The 25,494-nt window shown below is 40.9% G+C and overlaps 1 protein-coding gene across 3 annotated transcripts in view; it reads right to left on the bottom strand.

Moving 5' to 3' along the window:
• The window catches only part of fcho2 (FCH and mu domain containing endocytic adaptor 2), a 223,789-nt gene that overhangs the window by 146,349 nt on the left and 51,946 nt on the right, over window positions 1–25,494 (bottom strand). For all 3 annotated transcript variants that reach the window (XM_063049223.1, XM_063049225.1, XM_063049224.1), the window contains exons 5-7: window positions 18,021–18,173; window positions 4,687–4,791; window positions 936–1,034 (exon numbers count right to left, since the gene is read on the bottom strand). In XM_063049223.1, the coding sequence (XP_062905293.1) occupies window positions 936–1,034; window positions 4,687–4,791; window positions 18,021–18,173 (357 nt within the window). The remainder of the gene's footprint in view (window positions 1–935; window positions 1,035–4,686; window positions 4,792–18,020; window positions 18,174–25,494) is intronic.

Raw genomic sequence — 25,494 nt, 5'->3', positions numbered from 1 at the left:
TATTAATGGTAAAATAGATATAATAGCAAGACATGAAGTGGAAAAAAAAGCAAAAAAAAATTCGATGCATACATATTTAGAAAGTAAAATTGCAGAGCAGCAAATAGAAGAAAATAGGATGTCTGGTGCAAAATACTGAATTAAAGTCATAGGATGTCACAATCAAATAGTTCAGTTCTGTTGTCAAAAAATTTCTTGATAAACTCAGAAAATCTTCAAGAAAGGACAATTTCTACAAACAGTACAAGGAAGAGTCACAAAGAGGCTTTGATTTTCTATATTCTGTATAGAAAATGTTATGTTCATCACAACATGAAGGTCAATTGGCTAATCAAGTCTATCACATCTCAGAGAGTAGTCCAAGCCCATTAATTTTCCCTGTTATCTATTCTTCCTACATTCCCAAAAATTAACTTATTTCTACCGCCAACCTACATTACAATTTACAGCAGCCAATTTGCTAGGAACCCACCCACTATTGAAATGTGGGAAGGAACTGGTAGGCCCAGAAGAAACGTGTGGCTATAGAGAGGACACACAAATTCTACATAGAAATCACTGGAGATCAAAATTGAAGCTGGATCATTGGATCTATGATGCAGCACTACTAGCTGCACCACTATACTGCCTTCAACACTTGGGAATCACTGGTCGCCATACATAGCTAATTACACTCTATGGAAACACTTTCATATAGAGATTTAGTTCTCCCTAAATCTTTGCTGGGTGAATTCATATATTGCTAGCCAACTATGTGTTATACATCTGCAGAATCCGCAAAATATCTCTTGGCACAATTTATAAATGTGATAGATGGTGAATCAATGGCCTTAAGTTTCAAATTTTCTTGAGGCTCATGTTACAAGAAGAAACCTGGAAAACTTGACAATATTCTATTTGATATTTTTCATAACTCATTATAGGTAGTAACCTACCTGTCCAATCTGTATGTGAGTTTCTTCTATAGATTGTGTGAAAGAACTCAATATTTCTTTCATATGCTTAAGATGAGCTTCTTCAATTTCCTGAAATTTCTGATGTAAATAAGTACAACATTAAAACTAAATTCCATTTTTCATAATTTGAAGTGTAAACAAAAAGCTAACAAATGTATGATAGGCAGCAATCAAAAATAAATTAAGCAACATCAAATAACACAGTATTGTGCCATTAAATTTGACAGTGCCAAAGATCCTGCGATTAGACACTAATTGCAAACAAAAAACAACGCTCACACATAAAAACTGAATTACTCTAAATTATGTTGATGAATAAGCACTGAGGACCCAGTTTCAATAAGAAACCAAAGGCAAGTATAAACAAGATTAAGTGTCTCTGAAATGATATTTAGCTATTGTATAAAGATTCATAAACCTAGGCAGTAAGCAATAAATGGCCAATAGCTGGGATACAAAGCTTTATCATTAATGTTCTTTGAACATACGTCTTTATCTTTTACTTAAATTCCACATACAGCAAAAATATGACTTGGCAATCAACTATTTGCAAATGATGAAACATTAACGGGCAATGATATACTTATGAACTTTAAATTGCGATGAAATCCACTATTAAAAATATTTTCTCACAGCATAGTAACATAGCAAGCAGTATTATAAAGAAACAAACATCTAATTCATGATGCAGATAACTCATCAGCACTGCAAGGCATTTTTTGTTAAATAGAAAGTACCATCACTCACCAACGACTATCCTCACTATTTTCTCAACCTCTTACATACCTTCTAAAAGCCCATATGTATGCTTCAGAAAAAGAAAAAAAAAAGATTTTATCCTGGCAACCATTCATACGGTCTCTTTAAGGGTGGCATTCCTTCCATATTGGTAAGGTCACTATTAAGATCATTCCAACACTATTGACCCATGTTTAAAAAAACAAGTTTTAGGTCAAGCTGGCTCTTGGGATTAGGACATCACTTCTTTTCTTGAAGCCACTATATAATTATTATAGAAAATAATATTTTCTACTGGATAAAAGACATCTTGTGTGCTGAAATTCTTGCATTAAACAAATGTTAATTTGGCATATAACTTGAAAGCCATAATGTTGGTTAATAGAGCAAATGGAAAACTTGTTCTTTTGCAATTGTGGCCACCACAAGAAATAAACTTGCTTAGGTGCATGCCTTTTCCCATTCAAATAAGAGCATTTCACAATGCCTGCTGTTTCCCAGCTTTTCCTGCATTTGAGGCACTACTCTCTTTGGTATTTTTTTCATCCACAATGTTCATCACATGCAAATTCAGTCATCTTACTCTATACGTCTTTCTTGTTGCATGTTTCCACAGACACTACGCACCTCATCTCATTCAATACCTACTCAGTTTATAACATCATTCATGTCGATCCTTGCAAAAGGCATCATATCAGAGCTTATTTTTAAATCATGCATTTAAGACAGAAGGCTCACACAAGACTTTCAATATTGTTCAATACATAATCTGCTGGAAGCACTCGGTTGAGCAGCTTCATTGGGAAGAAATAAATTGTTGATATTTTGAGTTGATACCCTTTGTCAGTGAGAAAAATGAGATGGCCAGCAGAACAAAGAGAAGGGGAGTGGTAAAAAATGACTCTGAAGCAACTGGTGGACTCAAGAGTGGTGTAAAATTACAGTAGGTATTCCCAGATAGGTGGTGGTAGAAGGGTGTGGCATGTGAATGATTGAAGGAGACAGACATGGAGAGAGAAAATGTAAAAGGAACTGATGGAGGAAAGGAGAAGGAGGAAGTATGAGGATAAAAGACAGCTGCTGGAGGGAGACGAGCAGGAATACAAAGTGCTACCAGAGCTGAATTCAGATAATAAGCACAAGAGATTCTGCAGATGCTGGAAATCTAGAGCAATACACACAAAATGCTGGAGGACCTCAGCAGGTTAAGAAGCATCTATGGAGAAGAACAGTCAACATTTTGGACCGAGACTCTTCTTCAGGACTGGAAATGAAGGGGGAAGAAGCCAAAATAAGAAGGTGGGAGGTGCGGAGGGAAAAGTGTACAAGCTGGCAGATGATAGGTGAAATCAAGTGAGGGTAAAGGTGGGTGGGTGGGGTGAGTGCTGATTAAGTAAGAAGCTGGGAGGTGATAGACAGAAGAGATAAAGGGCTGAAAAAAAAAGGAGTGGACAGTAGACCATGTGAGAAAGGAAAGGAAGAGGGCCACCAGAGGAAGGTGATGGGCAGGTGAGGAGAAAAGAAGGGGTATGAGAGGAGCCTGAATGCAGACTGGAAAAAGACAGAAGGGAGCGAGGAGAGATTACTGGAAGTTAGACAAATCGGTGTTCATGCCATCAAGTTGGAGGCTATCCAGATGGAATATAAAGTGTTGCTCCTCCATCCTGAGTGTGGCCATATCATGGCTTTAGAGGAGGGCATTGACGAACATGGTGGAAGAGGAATGGAAAGTCAAACTGAAGTAGGAGGCCACCAGGATAAGTAAAAGGAGGTGAGAATGGGAACAATTAGAGGAGAAAGGAAATGTGAACAACCATTAGAACCAGATAGGGAATGGAGGGGGGATGTACGGGAGGGGAATCCCGTGTGTGAATTGGGTGCATGGAGCCAGGAGGGGAAGGAGACAAGCATGAGTGAAGGAGTAACTTAGGGGGAGGATTAGGAGGAGGACAAAAATGAGAGGACTGGTAAATCAGAGAAAAGGGTAGATTCAGGGGGAAGAGGAGTGGGGGTGGATTGACTAAAATTGGAAAATTCAATATTCACGCCATTGGGTTGTAAACTATCCAGGTGGAATATGACACGGTGCTCCTCCAGTTTTCATTGGGCCTCATCATAACTATGGAGAAGGCCAAGGATGGACAAGTCAGTGTGCGAATGGGGAGGAGAGTAGAAATGGTCTGACACAGGGAGATGGTCATTGTGGACTGTGCATAGGTGTTTTGTGAAATGGTTGCCAAGACTGTGCCTGGTCTCATCAATTTTGAGAAGGCCACACCAGGAGCACCAAAAGCAGTAGACAAAGTTGGAGGAGATGCATGTGAACTTCTGCCTCACCTGAATGAGTGGTTACATCCCTGAATGGTGGTAAGGGAAGAGATGTAAGGGCAATTGTAACATTTCCTGCAAGGGCAGCAGAAAGTGTAAGGGGAAAGGGAGAGATTTCAATATCACCACTTGATCAGCATTGATCAGATTTTAAAGCTGCTTTAATTTCATAAATGATTTAATGAATTTATTAGATACAGCTTTCAAAATGAAATGACCTAAACAAATTGCTGACGAGTTACATAGCTCAATATAATTAAGTAATTCCTTGACAATGTATCACTATTCAGTCTGGAGTATATGGATATACCCACAAGTATATTCTCCTTCACTTTGCAAACCATGCAGCTTATTGTAAGAAAAGTTTCACTCAACAGGACACCATACACAGAAACATTATCATTTCTCTTTTTTAATCCCAACAGAAAATCATTGACTGTCCATGTAATTTATTAATATACACCAGCCATAGACATTTATCTTCACTGCAACCTAAATTTTCTGCCTCCCTCCATATTCTTTAATGGATATGTACAAAGAATGCCCATGCTGCTAATATTTATGTACACTAATACATGCATGTATAGAAAAAAAGTATATAGTTCACTCTACACCATAAATGAAGTAACTAAAGCACACCAATAATCAGCAGTCAAATACATACCCGTGAAGTTTCTGTCATTTTTTGTTCAAAATCTGTTCTTGCCACTGCATATTTCTCCACATATAATTTATAGGTTTCTGTAGCTTTCTTAGATTTTACAATTGCCTGAATAAAAACAAAATTCAACAAAAATATTGATATACTGTTTTGACCAAAATGGGACATACATATTCACAAAGAGCAGATTAATTTAGAGACATAGAACAAATTATAAAACACTATTTCAAATCAGATCTTTCTTTAAACATTGAACAATTTTCCAACAGTTAGGGAACATACTTTTAAAGTTGGGCGGGGGGGTGGGGGGAAGTTTAAAGGGTAAGTTTTTTTAATGCAGAGATTGGTAGATGCCTACTATAGGTTACCAGGGCCAGTAGTGGAAGCAGGTAGTTTGGTGAGTTTAAGAGCTTTTGGATTGACTCATGAATAATAGGAAATGGAAAGATATGGAGGACATTTAGTATAAATTGGCATCAAGATTGGCACAACATAGTGGGCCAAATTGCCTGCCAGTGCTACATTTATAGTCTATTCTGTTAACTACACTTGTCTTATGATTTGACTTATGATTATGATTTCACCTGACTTATGATTTCTTGATTGAGCTCAAATCAGGAATTAACTCTAAAAGGGTGGCAAGACACATCTACATAGCCATTTGGAGAGTCATAGAACACTACAGCATAGAAACATGCTCTTTGACCCACCTAGTCCATGATGAACTATTGATCTGCCTAATTCCTTTGATCTACACCCAGACTATAGCCTTCCATACCCCTCCCATCCATGTACCTATCCAAATTTGCCTTAAATGTTGAAATCAAACCCGCAACCACCACTTGTGCTGGCAGATCATTCCACACTCTCAGCATTCTGAGTGAATAAATTCCTCCTCATGTTCTCCTTAAATATTTAACCTTTCACTCTTAACCAATGACCTCTAGTTCTATTTTCACATATCCTCAGTGGAAAAAACCTGCTTGCATTTACCCTATCTATACCCTCATAATTTTGTATACCTCTATCAAATCTCCCCTCATTCTCCTACCCTCCAGAGTAAACCCATGAACACAACCTTACTACTTTTTTATTTCTGTTATTTTTGCACTACTTATTTTAACTTAAGCATTTAATAGATATATATACATACATATACTTAATGAAACTCAATTTTTTCTCTATATTTATTTATCATGATCTGATTCTGATCAAGTCCTAATTTATTCAACCTTCCCCTATAACTCAGGTCCTCAGATCCTGGCAACATCCTTGTAAATTTTCTCTGCACTCTTTCAATCTTATTGACATCTTTCCTATAGGTAGGTGATCTAATCTGCACATAATACTTCAAATTAGGCCTCAACAACTTCTTATACAAGGTCCCAACTCCTATACCGAATACTATGATTTATGAAGGCCAACGTGCCAAAATGTGCCTTTATGACCCTACCTACCTGTGATGCCACTTTCAAGGAATTATGAATTCTGTATTTCTAGATCCCTCTGTTCTACCACACTCCTTAGTGCCCTACTGCTCACCATGTAAGGTGACTAGGTTTGTCCTCCCAAAGTGCAACACCTCATACTTATCTGCTATTTTTCAGCCCATTTTTCCAGCTGTTCCAGATCCCACTGCAAGCATTGAAAGTCATCCTCACTGTCCACTACACCCTCAATCTTGGTGAAATCCGCAAATTTGCTTATCCAATTTACCACATTATCAGAATCAGAATCACGTTTATTATCACCGGCATATGTAATGAAATTACCCTAGGGTAAGGCAGAGATAGATAGGTTCTTAATTAGCCAGAGTATCATAGGGTATGGGGAGAAGGCAGGGGAGTGGGGATGACTGGAATAATTGGATCAGCCCATGACTGAAAAGCAGTGCAGACTCGATAGGCCGAACAACCTACTTCTGCTCCTATATCTTTTGGTCTTATGATACAGAAAACAACAGACCCAGCACTGATCCCTGTGATACACCACTAGTCACAGGCCTCAGTTAAAGTGGCAATCTTCTACTACCAACCTCTGGTTTCTCTCCAATTTCCTACATCATCTTGAATGTCAAGCAACTGAACCTTCTTGACCAACCTCCCATGTGGGACCTTGGTCTTGCACAACAGCCAACGGCTTGCCTTCATCAATTTTCCCATATCCATAAGATTGGTTAGACATGACCTACCAAGAACAAAGCCATGTTGATAATTTCTAATCAGTCCTTGTCCATCCAAATATTTATATATCCAGTCCCTTAGAATACATTCCAATAACTTACCTACTCCTGAAATCGGGCACACCGGCCTATAATTTCCCAGTTTATTCTTGGAGTCTTTCTTAAATAATGGCACAACATTAGCTATCCTCCAATCCTCTGGCACCTCACCCATTCTTACAGATGTTTTAAATAACTCTGCTAAGGCCCCTGCAATTTCTGCACTAGCCTCCCACAGGGTCCGAGGGAACACCTTGCCAGGTCCTAGGGATTTGTCCTAGGGATTAGGAATACATTTATATGATGGGTCTAGGATAGGTCCTCTAAGATAGCAACATCCAGGAATTTAAAGTTACTGACTTTCTCGACCTTGGACCCTCTGATGATGATTGCCTCATGGACCTCTATGGTTTCCTTCTCCTGAAGTCTACAATCAGTTCCTTGGTCTTGCTGACATTGAATGAGAAGTTGTTATTATGACACCACTCAGCCAGATTTTCAATCTCCCCACCGTATGCTGATTCATCACGACCTTTGGATATGGCCCAGAACAGTGGCGTCATCAGCAAACTTGAATATGGTGTTGGTGCTGTACTTAGCCACACAGTCATAGGTGTAAAGCAAGTAGAGCGGGGGCTACGCACACAGCCCTGTGGTGCACCTGTGCTGATGGAGATTATAGAGGAGATGTTTTTGCCAATCCAAACTGACTGACAAGCTCTCCAGTCTGTTGTGTCTGAGCATTGCCATGACATGTTCCCTGACTAGAAATCCCACCCCTCCTGTTCTATCACGTCTAAAACAACAGAATCCTGGAACATTGAGCTGCTAGACTTGCCTCTCTTGCACTGAATCTCACTAATGGCTACAATGTCTTAATTCCATGTGCTGATCCATGCCCTAAGCTCTTCCACTTTTCCTCCAATGCTCCTTGCACTGAAAAATATACAACCCAGAACATTAGTTGCACTATGCTCAACCTTTCAATCCCTGTCCGCTTAAGAACAGATTTCTCAACAAACACTCCACTATCTGCTCTGGCGCTCTGGCTTTCAATACTGCAAATAGATTATCTGTAACCTTTCAACTACAAGCATTCCTCTTTCTCCCTTAAAATATGCCCTACATATATTTACGCTTTATTTAAGAGACAGTCTCAGGCTATAGATTTATGATCTGATAAAAATGTTTGGAGTGAAGACGGGGGCGGGGCGGGGTACTTAATTCTGATAAAATGCAAAGTGATGCAATTTGGATGTTAATAAGGGTAGGACGCCAGGGAATATTGAGGAACAAAAAGACCTCAGTGCAACACACAAAATTTTGGAGAACTCAGCAGGTCAGGTAGTATCTATGGAGAGTGAACTTTTTGAGCCAAGATCCTTCATCAGGACTGAAAAGAAAGGGAGAAGAAGTCCCTCAAACTGATAGCAGAGATAGATAGAGTGGTAGAGATGGCACACACTATACTAACTTTCATTAAGCAGGGCATCAAATATCTGAGTAGGGAAATTATCGACAGCTTTACAAAAAGTTGGTGACACATATCAGAAACATTAAATGAAGTTTTGATGATCATGGTATAGATAGGAAGTCATTGCTCTGGAGAGGATGCAAAGGAGATCCTCAGGATGTTACCTGTGATGAGGTGTCTGTTATGAGGAGATAGGTGGGAGCCTAACAGAGGTGTACAAAATTGTGAGGGCCATTGAAATGACAGACAGTAGTGAACTCTGCCCCATGAGTGACAAATGAGGTGGAAAATCTAATCAGGTGGAAGAAGGCAGCATATATGAGGTTTAGGAAACAAGGATAGATGGGTCTACTGAGGAATATAGGGTAGCAAGAAAGGAGCTTAAGAAGGGGCTGAGGAGACCAAGAAGGGGGCATGAGAAGGCCTTGGCGAGTAGGGTAAAGGAAAACCCCAAGGCATTCTTCAGTTATGTGAAGAACAAAAGGATGACAGGAGTGAAGGTTGGACCAATTAGAGATAAAGGTAGGAAGATGTGCCTGGAGGCGGTGGAAGTGAGCAAGGTCCTCAATGAATACTTCTCTTCGGTATTCACTAATGAGAGGGAACTTGATGACGGTGAGGACAATATGAGTGAGGTTGATGTTCTGGAGCATGTTGATATTAAGGGAGAGGAGGTGTTGGAGATGTTAAAATACATTAGGACAGACAAGTCCCCAGGGCCTGACGGAATATTCCCCAGGCTGCTCCATGAGGCGAGGGAAGAAATTGCTGGGCCTCTGGCTAGGATCCTCATGTCCTCGTTGTCCACGGGAATGGTACCGGAGGATTGAAGGGAGGCAAATATTGTCCCCTTGTTCAAAAAAGGTAGTAGGGATAGTCCGGGTAATTATAGACCAGTGAGCCTTATGTCTGTAGTGGGAAAGCTGTTGGAAAAGGTTCTTAGAGATAGGATCTATGGGCATTAGAGAATCATGGTCTGATCAGGGACAGTCAGCATGGCTTTGTGAAGGGCAGATCATGTCTAACAAGCCTGATACAGTTCTTTGAGGAGGTGACCAGTCATATAGATGAGCGTAGTACACTGGATGTGATCTACATGGATTTTAGTAAGGCATTTGACAAGGTTCCACACAGTAGGCTTATTCAGAAAGTCAGGAGGCATGGGATCCAGGGAAGTTTGGCCAGGTGGATTCAGAATTGGCTTGCCTGCAGAAAGCAGCGGGTCGTGGTGGAGGGAATACATTCGGATTGGAGGGTTGCGACTAGTGGTGTCCCACAAGGACCAGTTCTGGGACCTCTACATTTTGTGATTTTTATTAATGACCTGGATGTGGGGGTAGAAGGGTGGGTTGGCAAGATTGCGGACGACACAAAGGTTGGTGGTGTTGTGGATAGTGTAGAGGATTGTCAAAGATTGCTGAGAGACATTGATAGGATGCAGAAGTGGGCTGAGAAGTGGCAGACGGAGTTCAACGCAGAGAAGTGTGAGGTGGTACACTTTGGAAGGACAAACTCCAAGGCAGAGTACAAAGTAAATGGAGGATAGTTGGTAGAGTGGAGGAGCAGAGGGATCTGGGTGTACATGTCCATAGGTCCCTGAAAATTGCCTCACAGGTGGATAGGGTAGTCAATAAAGCTTATGGGGTGTTAGCTTTCAGAAGTCGAGGGATAGAGTTTAAGAGTCGCGGGGTATTGATGCAGCTCTATAAAACTCTGGTTAGGCCACACTTGGAGTACTGTGTCCAGTTCTGGTCGCCTCACTATAGGAAGGATGTGAGAGTATTGGAAAGGGTACAGGGGAGATTTACCAGGATGCTGCCTGGTTTATAGAGTAAGCATTATGATTAGAGATTAAGGGAGCTAGGGCTTTACTCTTTGGAGAGAAGGAGGATGAGAGGAGACATGATAGAGAGGTATACAAGATATTAAGGGGAATAGGTAGAGTGGACAGCCAGCACCTCTTCACCAGGACACCACTGCTCCGTACAAGAGGACATGGCTTTATGGTAAGGGGTGGGAAGTTCAAGGGGGATATTAAAGGAAGGTTTTTTACTCAGAGAGTGGTTGGTGTGTGGAATGCACTGCCTGAGTCAGTGGTGGAGGCAGATACACTCGTGAAATTTAAGAGACTACTAGACAGGTATATGGAGGAAGTTAAGGTGGGGGGTTATATGGGAGGCAGGGTTTAAGGGTCGGCACAACATTGTGGGCCGAAAGGCTTGTACTGTGCTGTACTATTCTATGTTCTATATCAGAGGCTTTATAAGCAGAGCCTACAGATTTAAGGGAATGAGGGTAAAATTTACAAGAAAAAAAATTCACCAAGAAAATGGTTGGAGTTTGGAATGTACTGTCTGAGGGTGTTGGGCACCCCCATAACACTTAAGAAATTTCAAAATAACACTTCAATTGCCAAGGCTACAGAACAAGCAGTGGAAAACAGGATTAGTATAGATGGTCAGCATGGATAGGATAAACCAAGGGCCTATTTCTGTGCTGTATGATTCTATAGCTCTAGGAAATAGAAGAAAAGAAAATCGGGAAAAGGACAGAAGAGCGGAGATAAAGAGGGAGAAGGAGAGAAACAGGAAAAAGCAATCTGGAGAGAAGTGAAATCAAACAAATAGAATACATTATACAAATAATACAAATAGAATAGAAAAACTGACATTAATAGCGAGACAGTGAGAACAAGAGAGATCTTAATTACACCCTAAAACATTAGATAAAAATTTAGCTACTTTGATCATTAAATTATTAGATTAGCTTGGATATTTATACATTTCACAGAAAATTCTACTTTTTCTTCTTTTAAATAGGCACCATTTGAAAGAAAAATATTTGACAATTCTTCTGAAAGAACCATAATTCCCATGAAAATTAAACAATACCCCATGAATGTGGTCATGTAACAAGAATATACTTTTGCAAGTTTGGATTTTATAATTAATCCTACTTTAACATGGCAAAATAATATTAAAGCAATAAGCCAAAGGCATAAAAATTCCTGTCACAGGGAACCAGCCTATTGACTGCTATCCAACACAGCGTTAAAACTTTCCCAGATCCTCTTATGTCACCGAAGCAATTACATGGCTGATCCAATTCAGGTTTTGGTCACAGACAAATCCCAAATATATCAGAGTTAGGGGTTCAGCAATGATATTGAAATGGAATGGCAAGTGAAGATGATTAAATTTTCTGTTTTTGGAAATAGTCACTGCCCTGTCTTTGTGGTATTGCTACAAAGAACTTCATGTAACATGAACAATATGAAGTATGAAGCAGCTCAATGTGATTGGTTCTAGGATGCATCAATGTCCTGGAACTGAGGTGCTTCACCTCCTAGAATTACAATAATTTCCCCTTGTGCTAAATATAATTCTATCAAGTACAGAGCTTTACCCTGCTTTCCTTATTACACGTATTCCTTTTCTTCCATTAAAGTATGCCCTATATATGTTGGAATTGATTGCTAAAGATGATGTTTTGGGATACTTGGAGGCACATGATAAAATAGGCCAAAGTCAGCATGGTTTCCTTGAGGGAAAATCTTGCATGACAAATCTGTTGGAATTCTTTGAAGCTAACGGTTTAAAAAGTTCGTTTGTTTGGCGAGGTAAGTGGGTGAGTGGACTTATTTTTCCTGTTTCATTCCTGTAGAATTAGATAGCATGCCTGCAAGGTTAGTGCTTTGTTCAGGGTGTCAGATGTGGGAATCCTGGGAGACCTCCAGCCTCCCTGATGGCCACATCTGCGCCAGGTGCACCAAGATGCAGCTCCTCAGAGACTATGTTAGGGATCTGGAGCTGCAGCTTGATGACCTACTGCTTATTAGGGAAAGTGTCTCTGGCACTGAGCCTGGCGCTGTTGTGCAAGAGAGAAGGAGGGAGAAGAGGAATGCGGTAGTCATAGCGGATTCCATAGTCAGGGGAACGGACAGGAGATTCTGTGAGCCTGATAGAGATACCCACATGGTGTGTTGCCTCCCAGGTGCCAGGGTACGGGATGTCCCGGATTGGGTCCTGAATATTCTGAAGGGGGAGGGTGAGCAGCCAGTTGTCTTGTTATATGTTGGTACCAATGACGTAGATACGACAAAGGAGGAGGTCCTGAAGAGAGATTTCCAGGAGTTAGGAAGGAAGCTGAGAAGCAGGACCTCCATGGTAGTAATCTCGGGATTGCTACCTGTGCCACGTGCTAACGAGGGCAAGAATAGTAGGATCAGGCAGATGAATGCGTGGCTGAGAGACTGGTGTAGGGGGCAGGGCTTCAGATTCTTGGATAATTGGGATCTCTTCTAGGGGAAGTATGACTTGTCCAAAAAGGACAGGTTACACCTGAACCCGGAGGGGACCAATATCCTGGCGGGAAAGTTTAATAGAGCTGTTAGAGAGGGTTTAAACTAATTTGGCAGGGGGATGGGAACCGGAATGACACAGCGGAGGAAGGGGAGAACAGAAATAAATGTAAGATAGTGAGCAGTAAAGATGTCAGGAAAGAGAGGCAGGTGATGGGGCAAATTTGTAGCCATTGGGATGAGTTGCAGTGAAATCAAAGCGAAAAGTATCAAATACTGGTCTTAAGATGTTATACTTAAATGCACGCAGCATGAGGAATAAGGTGGATGATCTTGTCGTGCAGCTACAGAATTGGCAGGTATGATACTGTGGCCATCACTGAGACCTGGCTAAAGGATGCATGTCTCTGGGAGCTGAACATCCAAGGATACACGGTGTATCAGAAGGATAGGAAGGTAGGCAGAGGGGGAGGCGTGGCTTTATTGGTAAGAAATGATATTAAATCATTAGAAAGAGGCGATATAGGATCGGAAGGTGCAGAATCTTTATGGGTTGAGCTAAGAAATAGCAGGGGTAAAAGGACCCTGATGGCAGTTATTTATAGGGCTCCAAACAGCTGCAGGGATGTGGACTACAAATTACAACTGGAAATAGAAAAGGCTTGTCAGAAGGGCAGTGTTATGATAATTGTGGGGGATTTTAACATGCAAGTGGATTGGGAAAATCAGGTTGGCACGAGATCTCAAGGGAGAGAACTTGTAGAATGTCTGCGAGATGGCTTTTTAGAACAGCTTGTTGTTGAGCCCACTAGGGGATCGGCTGTACTGGATTGGGTATTGTGTAATAAACCAGAGGTGATTAGAGAGATTGAGGTGAAGGAACCCTTAGGAGGCAGTGATCATAACATGATTGAATTCATTGTGAAATTTGAAAAAGAGAAGCCGAAATCTGATGTGTCGGTATTTCAGTGGAGTAAAGGAAACTACAGTGGCATGAGAGAGGAAATGGCCAAAGTTGACTGGAAAGGGACACTGGCAGGAAAGACGGCAGAGCAGCAGTGGCTGGAGTTTATGCGAGAAGTGAGGAAGGTGCAAGACAGGTATATTCCAAAAAAGAAGAAATTTTCGAGTGGAAAAAGGATGCAACCATGGTTGACAAGAGAAGCCAAAGCCAAAGTTAAAGCAAAGGAGAGGGCATACAAGGAAGCAAAAATTAGTGGGAAGACAGAGGATTGGGAAGTTTTTAAAACCTTACAAAAGAAAACCAAGAAGGTCATTAAGAGGGAAAAGATTAACTATGAAAGGAAGCTAGCAAATAATATCAAAGAGGATACTAAAAGCTTTTTCAAGTATATAAAGAGTAAAAGACAGGTGAGAGTAGATATAGGACCGATAGAAAATGATGCTGGAGAAATTATAATGGGAGATAAGGAGATGGTAGAGGAACTGAACGAGTATTTTGCATCAGTCTTCACTGAGGAAGACATCAGCAGTATACCGGACACTCAAGGGCGGCAGGGAAGAGAAGTGTGCGCAGTCACAATTACAACAGAGAAAGTACTCAGGAAGCTGAATAGTCTAAAGGTAGATAAATCTCCCGGACCAGATGGAATGCACCAGCGTGTTCTGAAGGAAGTAGCTGTGGAGATTGCGGAGGCATTAGCGATGATCTTTCAAAAGTCGATAGTTTCTGGCATGGTTCCAGAGGACTGGAAGATTGCAAATGTCACTCCGCTATTTAAGAAGGGGGCAAGGAAGCGAAAAGGAAACTATAGACCTGTTAGCTTGACATCGGTGGTTGGGAAGTTGTTGGAGTCGATTGTCAAGGATGAGGTTACAGAGTACCTAGAGACATATGACAAGATAGGCAGAACTCAGCATGGATTCCTTAAAGGAAGATCCTGCCAGACAAACCCTATTACAATTTTTTGAGGAAATTACCAGTAGGCTAGACAAGGGAGATGCAGTGGATGTTGTATATTTGGATTTTCAGAAGGCCTTTGACAAGGTGCCACACATGAAGCTACTTAACAAGATAAGAGCCCATGGAATTACGGGAAAGTTACATACGTGGATAGAGCATTGGCTGATTGGCAGGAAACAGAGAGTAGGAATAAAGGGATCCTATCCTGGTTGGCTGTCAGTTACCAGTGGTGTTCCACAGGGGTCCGTGTTGGGGCCGCTTCTTTTTACATTGTACATCAACGATTTGGATTATGGAATAGATGGCTTTGTGGCTAAGTTTGCTGACGATACGAAGATAGGTGGAGTGGCTGGTAGTGCTGAGGAAACGGAGAGTCTGCAGAGAGACTTAGATAGATTGGAAGAATGGGCAGAGAAGTGGCAAATGAAGTACAATGTTGGAAAATGTATGGTTGTGCACTTTGGCAGAAAAAATAAACAGGCAGACTATTATTTAAATGGGGAAAGAATTCACAGTTCGGAGATGCAACGGGACTTGGGAGTCCTCGTACAGGATACCCTTAAGGTTAACCTCCAGGTTGAGTCAGTAGTGAAGAAGGCGAATGCAACGTTGGCATTCATTTCTAGAGGAATAGAGTATAAAAGCAGGGATGTGATGTTGAGGCTCTATAAGGCACTGGTGAGACCTCACTTGGAGTACTGTTGGCAGTTTTGGTCTCTTTATTTAAGAAAGGATGTGCTGACGTTGGAGAGGGTACAGAGAAGATTCACTAGAATGATTCCGGGAATGAGAGGGTTAACATATGAGGAACGTTTGTCCGCTCTTGGACTGTATTCCTTGGAGTTTAGAAGAATGAGGGGAGACCTCATAGAAACATTTCAAATGTTGAAAGGCATGGACAGAGTGGATGTGGCAAAGTTATTTCCCATGATGGGGGAGTCTAGTATGAGAGGGCATGACTTAAGGATTGAAGGGCGCCCATTCAGAACAGAAATGCGAAGAAATTTTTTTAGTCAGAGGGTGGTGAATCTATGGAATTTGTTGCCACGGGCAGCAGTGGAGGTCAAGTCATTGGGTGTATTTAAGGCAGAGATTGATAGGTATCTGAGTAGCCAGAGCATCAAAGGTTATGGTGAGAAGGCAGGGGAGTGGGACTAAATGGGAGAATGGATCAGCTCATGATAAAATGGCGGAGCAGACTCGATGCGCCGAATGGCCGACTTCTGCTCCTTTGTCTTATGGTCTAAATAACAAGTAGGCTAGACAAAGGACAATTGGTGGAAGTTGTGTACTTGGATTTTCAGAAGGACTTGACAAGTTGCCACACAAGGCTGCTTAAGAAGTTAAAAGCCCATTTATATTACAGGAAAGATACTAGCATGGAAAGAGCATTTGCTGATTGGCAGGAGGCAAAGATTGGGAATAAAGGGAATCTTTTCTGGTGGCTGCTGGTGACTAGTGGTGTTCCACAGGGTTCTGTCTTTGGACCATTCCTTTTTACCTTATAGGTCAAAGATTTGGATGATGGAACTGGTGGCTCTGTGGCCAAGTCTGCAGATAATACAAAGACAGGTGGAGGGGCAGGTAGTGTTGAGGAAGCAAAGAGGCTGCTGAAAGATTTAACCATATTAGGAGAATAGGCAAAGAAGTGGCAGGTGGAATACAGTGTTGGGAAGTGTATGGTCATGCACTTTGGTAGAAGAAATAAAAGTGTAGACTATTTTCTAAATGGAGTGAAAATTCGAAAATCTGAGGTGTATAGCACTTGGGAGTTGTCAAGCAGGATTCTCTAAAGTTTAATTTGCAAGTTCAGTCAGTGGTGAGGAAGGGAAACGCAATGTTAGCATTCATTTCAAGAGGACTAGAATATAAAAGCAAGGATGTAACGTTGAGGCTTTATAAAGCACTGGGGAGATCTTTCTTGGAGTATTGTGAGCAGTTTTGGGCCTTTATTTAAAAAAGTATGTGCTGACATTGGAGAAGGTTCAAAGGAGATTCACGACAATTATTCTGAGATTGAAATCATATGAGGAGCATTTTATGGTTGTGGACCTGTACGCACTGGAATTCAGAAGAATGTGGGGGGATCTCATTGAAACTTATCGAATGTTAAGATGCCTCCACAGAGTTGTTTAGAGAGAATGTTTCCTATGGTGGAGAGTCTAAGATCAGAGGACACAGAGAGATGTCCATTTAGAACAGAGATGAGGAGGAATTTCTTTAGCCAAAGAGTGGTGAATCTGTGGAATTCGTTGCCACAGGCAGCTGTAAAGGCCAAGTCATTGGGTACATTTAAGGCAGAGGTTCATCATGAATCAGTAATGTTGAAATGGCGGAGCAGACTTGATGGACCAAATGTCCTAATTCTGCTCCTATATCTTATGGTCTCCAATTTTACTGATGCCACATTCACGTGTAAAGGATAGTCACACTAATCTCGCCTCTGGAATTTCAGTTCTTTTTTCCATGTATTATAAGGTAGTATCTGGAGCTGAGTGGGTCAGAGGAAAACCAAACTGAATATCAATAAGTCGGCTAATTGTTAAGTATTGCTAGACAGTTCCGTCAATGGTGTCTTTCACTGCTTTTTTGATGACTGAAAATAGGCTGATGGGACTGTAATATGTAAGATTAGATTTGTTCATCTTTTTGTGGAATATGACATGTGTGAGCATAGTCATAGAATGAACATAGAAATCTATAGCACATTACAGGCCCTTCAGCCCACAATGTTGTGCTGACCATGTAATCTACTCCAGAAACTGCCTAGAATTTCTGTAGCGCATAGCCCTCTATTTTTCTAAGGCCTCTATTTCATGAAAGGTGTAATTGTGCTAAAACAGTTTGTCAAGAAGTGCATCGTGTGGCATGGCTTTGACTTTAATACACTTACACATTTTAATTTAGCAAAACAATAAACAGACACTGCATCAAATCATGGTTAGAAAATAAGGACATTATAAATAGAAAAACAAGTAATTTAAAATTATTTAAGAACAATTTATTACTTTCAGTAGCTAAAATGCAATTGTTCCCTTTCCAAACTGGAGAGGTAACAATGCAATTGCTGGATAAGTCCAAGTGGTAACTTTCAGTTATGTATTCAATTGCAGTTATTACACAAGTGCAGCAGTTTCTGAAAAATTTACAGTGGTCAGTACTAAACTCCCATTTTCATGAGCCCAATACTGGAGCAAAGGAAATCAGGAAATTATTTGTGGAGATTTACAACTCTGGGAACATTTCTCCTACCCTTTAAATTGCTGATGATATGCAACACTAGAAATAGCATGTACATTAACTACACACTTTGCTATACCAATAAGTCCCTTACTGACAACTCACCTCAGAAATTACAGTTAATCAGATTTCAGGTTAACAATGCAAATTTGAAATCAAAATAGCTTTAAAAACAAACCTTTTCTATTTCTTTCTGTGTTGCTCCTTCCTTTTTTAACTTTTCATACTCTAAACATTTGGCACTGTAGATTTCCTTAGATTTTTGCAGTGTTTGAGTGATACTTTGAATGTTCTGTACAGCTTCCAAAGTGCTAGCCACCTCTTCTTTCGTCTACAATTGAAAAGAAATCACATTTTGAAATAATGGTAACTAAAAGGATTTAATTCACTAACCAGCTACAACCTGTAGTCATCCATGAAGTTACATGAAAGCCAGATATTTAATCAAAAAAAGATTAACTTTTAATTACTACTGAATACAGAGCTTTGTTAAAGTATTCTGCCCCCAACCCTTTGTTCACATAAATGAGTATTACAACCAGGGAATTTGATCAATTTAATTGATAATTTTTACTTGTGAATCTCATGCTCCCACTACCTATTAAATGTTCCAATGGCGTGCGCCTCAAAAGGCCTCTGACGGTCAAGTCCAGCTCCTGGCCTTAATGTGTGGCTTAGCTACTAAGCCCACTGGAATCATTTCTACTGACAGGAGAAGGGGCAAATGCAAGTTACTGGCATCTTAAAATCAGTCACTTTGGGCAAAGGGGACTCATCAGTCATAGTTGGCAGCTCATCTAGAAGGAAAACTCTGATCTCAAACTTCCACTGCCTTGCAGTTATACCCACTCATGGTAGAGCCGCAAGTAAGTAAGTTTACTTCCTCAGGGAAGTAAATCCTGAGGGAAAAAATCCAGAGCTGGAGTCCCTAAAACAGTCCTACATTGAGTTCAATGCTGACTGGCGACTCTTGCAACACTGCTGGTATCAAACTGCATCCATATTGTACTGCCCAGGCTTGCATATCTAGACAGCTAGTAAGTAAGTTCACTTCCTTTGGAAGTAAACCCTGAGGGAAAAATCCAGAGCTGGAGACCCTAAGGCAGCCCTACATTGAGTTCAATGGTGACTGGCAACTTCTGCAACACTGCTGGTACCAAACTGCATTGGTCTCTGCCATTCCTTTGGGTTCATCAGAAGCGTGGAGATGGGGGCTTGCTGCATGGGCAACAGCTTGCTCTCCATATCGTTCTGCCCAGGCTTGCGTATCTATCCAGCTAGGATGCAATATCCATAGTCAACTCTGACCGATGGAAGCCTCATAGTTGCTCTGGCAGTGTGCTTTGCATCGTTGCCCTGCTGAAAGACAAACTTCCTCCCCAGTTTAAGCTTTCTGGCAGAGGCTAGCAGGTTTTTATCCAGGATCTCTCTGTATTTAGCAGCATTCGTCTTCCCATCAATCCTGACCAGATTTCCAGTCCCTGCTGCTGAAAAGCATCCCCATAATATGATGCCATCTCCACCATTCTTTTCAATAGGAATGATGTTACATGGTTGATGCACAGTATTAGATATATGCCACACGCACCACTTAGTGTTGGGACCAAAAAGTTCCACTTCAGTCTCATCTGATAAGACCTTCCCCTAAATCTTTACTGTATCTCCTAAGTGATGCTTTGCAAAGTCTTTACGAGCAAGGTGACAGTATTTTTTTTTAAGCCAGGGATTCTTCCTTGCCTCTCTTCCACAGAAATCCTTTTTGAGCAAGGCCTTAGAAATTGAGAAGTCATGAACTTCATCTCCAGTTGTAGTCACTGACTTCTGCAGCTCACTTAGAGTGACTGTTGTCATCACAGCAGCCTCTCTTACAAGTGCTGTTCTTCTCCAGTGACTATGTTTAGACAGGTGGCCTGGCCTACGCAGTGTGGCTGTGGTTTCATATTTTTTCCACGTTTTCATGATGGACTGCACTCAGCTCCAAAATAGATGGTGCCTTTGAAGTGGTCTTGGACCCTTCTCCAGATTTGTGCTCCACTATTACCATTTCCCTGACTTGTCTGGAATGTTCTTTTGTCATAATTCTGGTTTGGTCTATGAAAATCTACCATACTGTTGGACCTTACAGAGAAGGGGTTATTTATTCTTCTGAATTCATTAAAAACAGAAGAACCTCCAGTTTTGTACATCAACAAATTGATTGAGTTGGTAAGGTAATAATCAGTATTACACCCAAGGAAAGTTAGTGTAGTAATTTTTCAGCCTCACAATTTCGGTTTTTAATTTTTTGTAGTTGTTGACAGGTTTTGGAATTTTCCTTTTGATTTCATGTAATGCACAATATTTTGTAGACTAGCTCAAAATCCTACTTCAATATATTTTACATTTAGAAAATGAGACAGGAAAATGTGAAAATAGTTGTGGGGCCTGAATACTTTTCAAGGCATTGTATGTTTAAAAATATTTTAAGAATAATTTAATAATCAAAGTAAGGAATGAAGCCTTTGTTTAGCCTAGCATACAGTGTCAGCACATAACACTCCCAAGATAATAGATAACAAATTTGCGCTTTTGTGAGGTCAAGAATAGCCATGTATTATGTTTGAAATTGCTTTCTACAATTTTCCTCAATTTGTTACACAGAGAGTATTATATGCAGTATGCCTCTAGACCAGGGGTTCCCAACCTATGTTATACCACAGAACCCTACCATTAACGAGTGGTCTTTGGACCCCACGTTGGGAACCCCTACTCTAGACAGACTGAATCCATACTTAATTGGGGAAACAATTCATCAGCACTGGGAGGAGCAGAACGCTTGAAATGACTCTCCCTGGTTGCAGTTCTTTCAATACGATTAGTCTCCCTTCTTGAAGATGGCCACATTTGTGGTATCTGAGGGTAAATGGCACATACTCCACTTCCCTGATATAGGGGATAAAGCTGTGAATTTGTAAACTGAGTTCCCTTATGAAGAGTTTTAAAACCTCAGCAATGATACTATATGCTCCCAACTATATTTCCAATGGATGCTAACTATCTCTATACTTGATAAATTCTCCCTGTTCTTGACATATAGTGAGACAGAACCCCGTTGCTTGGGCCTTGGATAGCTTTGACAATGCTGAAAAACCTGAAAGTCATGGTTATAAGAAAGCTACTAGATATGCCATTCTCATTCAACTCATAATCCGATTTGTTAAAACAGGGGTATCTGTACAACCTTGCCAGGTGACTGTAGAGCTATTAGATTAGATTACATTATGAGGACACGCAGTCCTTGTTTATTGTCATTTTGAAATGCATACATTAAAAATGATACTATGTTCCTCTGGTATGATATCACAGAAACACAAGACAGACCAAGACTAAAACTGACAAAAACCCCATAATTATAACACATAGTTACAACAGTGCAAAGCAATACCGTAATTTGATAAGAGCAGACCATGGGCACGGTAAAAAAAAAGGCTCAAAGTCCTGATAGCCCCAACATCTCACACAGACGGTAGGAGGAAGAAATTTTCCCTGCCATGAGCTTCCAGCGCTGCAAACTTGCCGATGCAGCATCCTGGAAGCACCCGACCACAGTCCGACTCTGAGTTTAGTTAATAACTAAATTTGTGCTTACACCCACTTTCTTAACTCTTGACATGTAATATCTTCCCAAATGTAGACTGTTCCCCTTGTTGACAGTCTCCTTAGTCTACATACTTAAATTTAATGATTACTGTATCTTTTCAGTAGTATCATGCACATGAGAATTTCACAGCATATACAAGTTTTTGGTCAGTCTGGAAAGCAATTATTTCAAGTTTTATTTTTAGTCTTATTTAATTGATAAATTTTCATTAATCAATTTATTGAAAATTACCTATTTCAAATATTTATTGTGGTCATGGGCAGAGCAGTTGCCATTACCAACCTGTGATGCAACTGGATAGGATGCTTACTATGGTGCATCTATACAAATTGGCAAATGCCAAAAGCAACATGTTGAATTTTTACCTCAGACCCCACAGAACCATAAAATATTAACTATTTCAAAGCCACTGGTTATTCTTGTAAACAAAAGAAGAAATTTATCAGACTATGTAAAAAGAACAGGGAAATTGGACTAATTAGACACTTCCTTAAAAGATTGAATAATTACTTGAATATTCTCCTTTGCTGTACTGTTTTCCAATTCAAGAAAATATATTATCATCATGCATTTCACATCCCATTGTATTTGTTTCACATCATATTCTAAAATAATTTGATACAGTTTTTTGTGCAAAATTATCTCTTTTGAAATCAATGGTGAATATTTCAGTAATACCTAGTTACACCTCACCCTTAATTAGAAACTAAACATTTCCAATCTCAGGTGTCAGAAACAAGCTGGCTTGTAATTACTCTCAGGTTATATTGAGTTCTCACTTAACAGGTTAACAAATGTTTAAACATGCCATGGCAATCCTCAAGGAAAGGAAATCTGCTGTTCTATTTCAACTTCTTAGGATCAAGGATTGATCCTGTAGGATGAGCTAAAAATTCAACATGTTCCTATTGACATTCACCAATTTTTATAGATGCACCATAGCAGCGGTTCCCAACCACCTAGCCGCAAAGCATGTGCTACCAGACCGCGAGGAAACGATATGAGTCAGCTGCACCTTTCCTCATTCCTTGTCACACACTGTTGAACTTGAACATAGGGTTGCCAACCATCCTGTATTTGCCAGGACATCACGTATATTGGGCTACATTGGTTTGTCCCGTATTTCCCCCGCTAAGGTAGAGCGTTCCTATGAAACCTTTCGCGCCAAAATGGCGTAAAGCGAAGAAGCAATTACCATTAATTTATATGGGAAAAATTTTTGAGCGTTCCTAGACCGAAAAAATAACCTACCAAATCATACCAAATAACACATAAAACCCAAATTAACTCTAACATATAGTAAAATCAGGAATGATATTATAAATACACAGCCTATATAAAGTAGAAATAATGTATGTACAGTGTAGTCGGGAAGATGAAGCCAAAACCAATTTGTGGAAAAAAAGTTGGGACGTACGCACATACGCACGTCACGCAAGCACACACAGGTGCACGCTCAAGGCTTCATGGTCATGGTAGTCTTTCTCAGGGTAAACAAGTGTACCGTCAACACACACAAAAAATGCTGGTGGAATGCAGCAGGCCAGGTACAGTCGACGTTTCGGGCCGCGACCCGTCATCAGGATTTGACTGCTACTTTTGTCCCTTATTTGGGAGTGAGAAAGTTGGCAACCCTAACAGTAAAAGACATGTTGAGGTGAGTTTAACCCTACTTGAACACCCCCACCCCCCCAACCCATCGGCAAGAATATTATCAATATTAAACTGGTCCGCAGTGCAAAAAAGGTTGGGGACCCCTGCACCATAGGAGGCATTCCATATGGATGCATCTCAGTTTAGTCATGACAAATTCTCTGCATGTGACCACAATAGATCTGCACTTCTCACTGTCTTAGGAAAGCAGCCAACCTTAATCAAAGACTCTTCTTGCCCTGATCCCATCCTCTCTTCTCCCCCTTCCATCAGGCAAGAGATACAAAAGCTAGAAAACTCTCTCCACTCGGCTCAAGAACAGATAGGAAACTGGAACTAACCTCTTATATGATAAAAGTGAACCCTTGACCTCACAAATTACATGGCCTTTGGACCTACCTGTACTGCACATTCTCCGTAACTGTAACATCATATTCTGCATTCTCAGTACAATTGACAATTATAAACCAATTACTATATGAGACTAGCCTGATTTGAGCAGGGCAAGAGAGATGCTATGGCCTTACAGCATCCAGCACTGCTTGAATTTTCTCAGCACACTTGTGTAATCCTTGTGCATCAATAATGTGACCACAGTATGTGATGCTTGGTTTAAAGAATTCACACTTGTTGCATCGTGCTCTAAGCCCATAATCTTCCAATCTTTTTAATATTGTCTTGAGATTTTGGAGATGTTCCTTGTCATCCTCACTGGCAACAATTACATCATCCAGACAAGAGTGAGTGCCTGTGCAGCCTTGCAGCACCTGGTCCATAGCTTCCACCAGAGTGCAGGTTCAGATGCTAATCCAAAAATAAGCCTATTATTGCAGTAAAGCTCTTTATTGTGTTTATGGTAAGAAAAACATTGGACTCTCCTTCCATCTCCATCTGTAGGTAGACCTCAGCTAAGTTCACTTAGCGAAAGTATTTTCCTCCAGAAAAGTTTGCAAAGATATCCTCTATCCTGGGCAGAGAGTATTGACCTACCTTAGTACTGAGCTGATGGTGATCTTGAAGTCACCATAGATCCAGACAGACCCATTCTTCTTGGTTACTTGAACCACTGGTATTGCCCATGAGCTACACTCAATCTTGGAAAGAATTCCTTCAGCCTGCACATTATCTAGTTCAGTGGCTACTTTATCACAGATGGTATAAGGAACTGGACAGGCTTTGTAAAACTTGGGTGTGGCATTTTCATTTAACACTATTTTACCCTTGATATGCACAACTGGCAGGTGTGTTTACAGCCATTTTTAATCTCTCATTTAAGTGCCCTCCTGCTTCAAATTATCCACCATTGTCCCTGTACCAGAAAAGACCAAGGTAACATGCCTGAACGACTGGCTTCCTCCAGCACTCACCTCAATATTAAGCAAATGCTTTGACGGGCTGGTCAAGGACTATATCTGCAGCATGCTACCACCTAAACTGGACACCCTACAATTCGTCTACCAACACAACCGATTGACAGATGATGTAAAAGCCACTGCTCTACATACCGTCCTTACACATCTGGAGAAGAAGAATGTTTATGTGAGAATGCTGATCTTGGACTACTGTTCAGCAGTCAACACTATAATTCCATCCAGGCTTGACAGGAAGCTCGAAGACATCGGCCTTGACCCTGCCTTGTGCAGCTGGATCCTGGACTTCCAGTCAGATCGCTGGCAGGGGATTACAGGAGGAATGGGAGATAGGCTAATCCCTACTGATATCAATGGATCTGGGGTTGACAGGGTTAACAGCTTTAAGTTTCTCGGCATCCACATCACCAAGGACCTCACATGGTCTGTACACACCAGCTATGTGGTGAAAAAGGCACAAAACAGCCCCTGTTTCATCTCAGATGGTTGAGGAAGTGAGGTATGGGCCCCCAAATCCTAAGAACTTTCTACAGGGGCACAATTGAGAGCATCCTGACTGGCTGCATCACTGCCTGGTATGGGGACTGTACCTCCCTTAATCGCAGGATTCTACAGAGAGTGGTGTGGACAGCCCAGGGCATCGGTAGTTGTGAAGTTCCCGTGGTTCAGGACATTTACAAAGACAGGTGTGAAAAAAAGGGCCCGTAAGATCATTGGGGACCTGAATCACCCCTACCACAATCTATTGCAGCTGCTACCATCTGGGAAACGTTACCACAGCATAAAATCCAGGACCAACAGGTTCCAGGACAGCTTCTTCCACCAGGCCATCAGATTGATTAACTCATGCTGATCTGAGTGTAAGTCTATTGACTGTTCTATTTATTATAAGTTATTACAAATTGATATGATTGCACATTGTACAATTAGACAGAGGTGTAATGTAAAGATTTTTACGCCTCATTATGTGAAAGGTGTAAGAAATAAAG

This window comes from Mobula hypostoma, chromosome 5 (assembly GCF_963921235.1).
Source record: "Mobula hypostoma chromosome 5, sMobHyp1.1, whole genome shotgun sequence".
Taxonomy (NCBI): domain Eukaryota; kingdom Metazoa; phylum Chordata; class Chondrichthyes; order Myliobatiformes; family Myliobatidae; genus Mobula; species Mobula hypostoma.
This window is presented reverse-complemented; position numbering and strand designations above follow the sequence as displayed.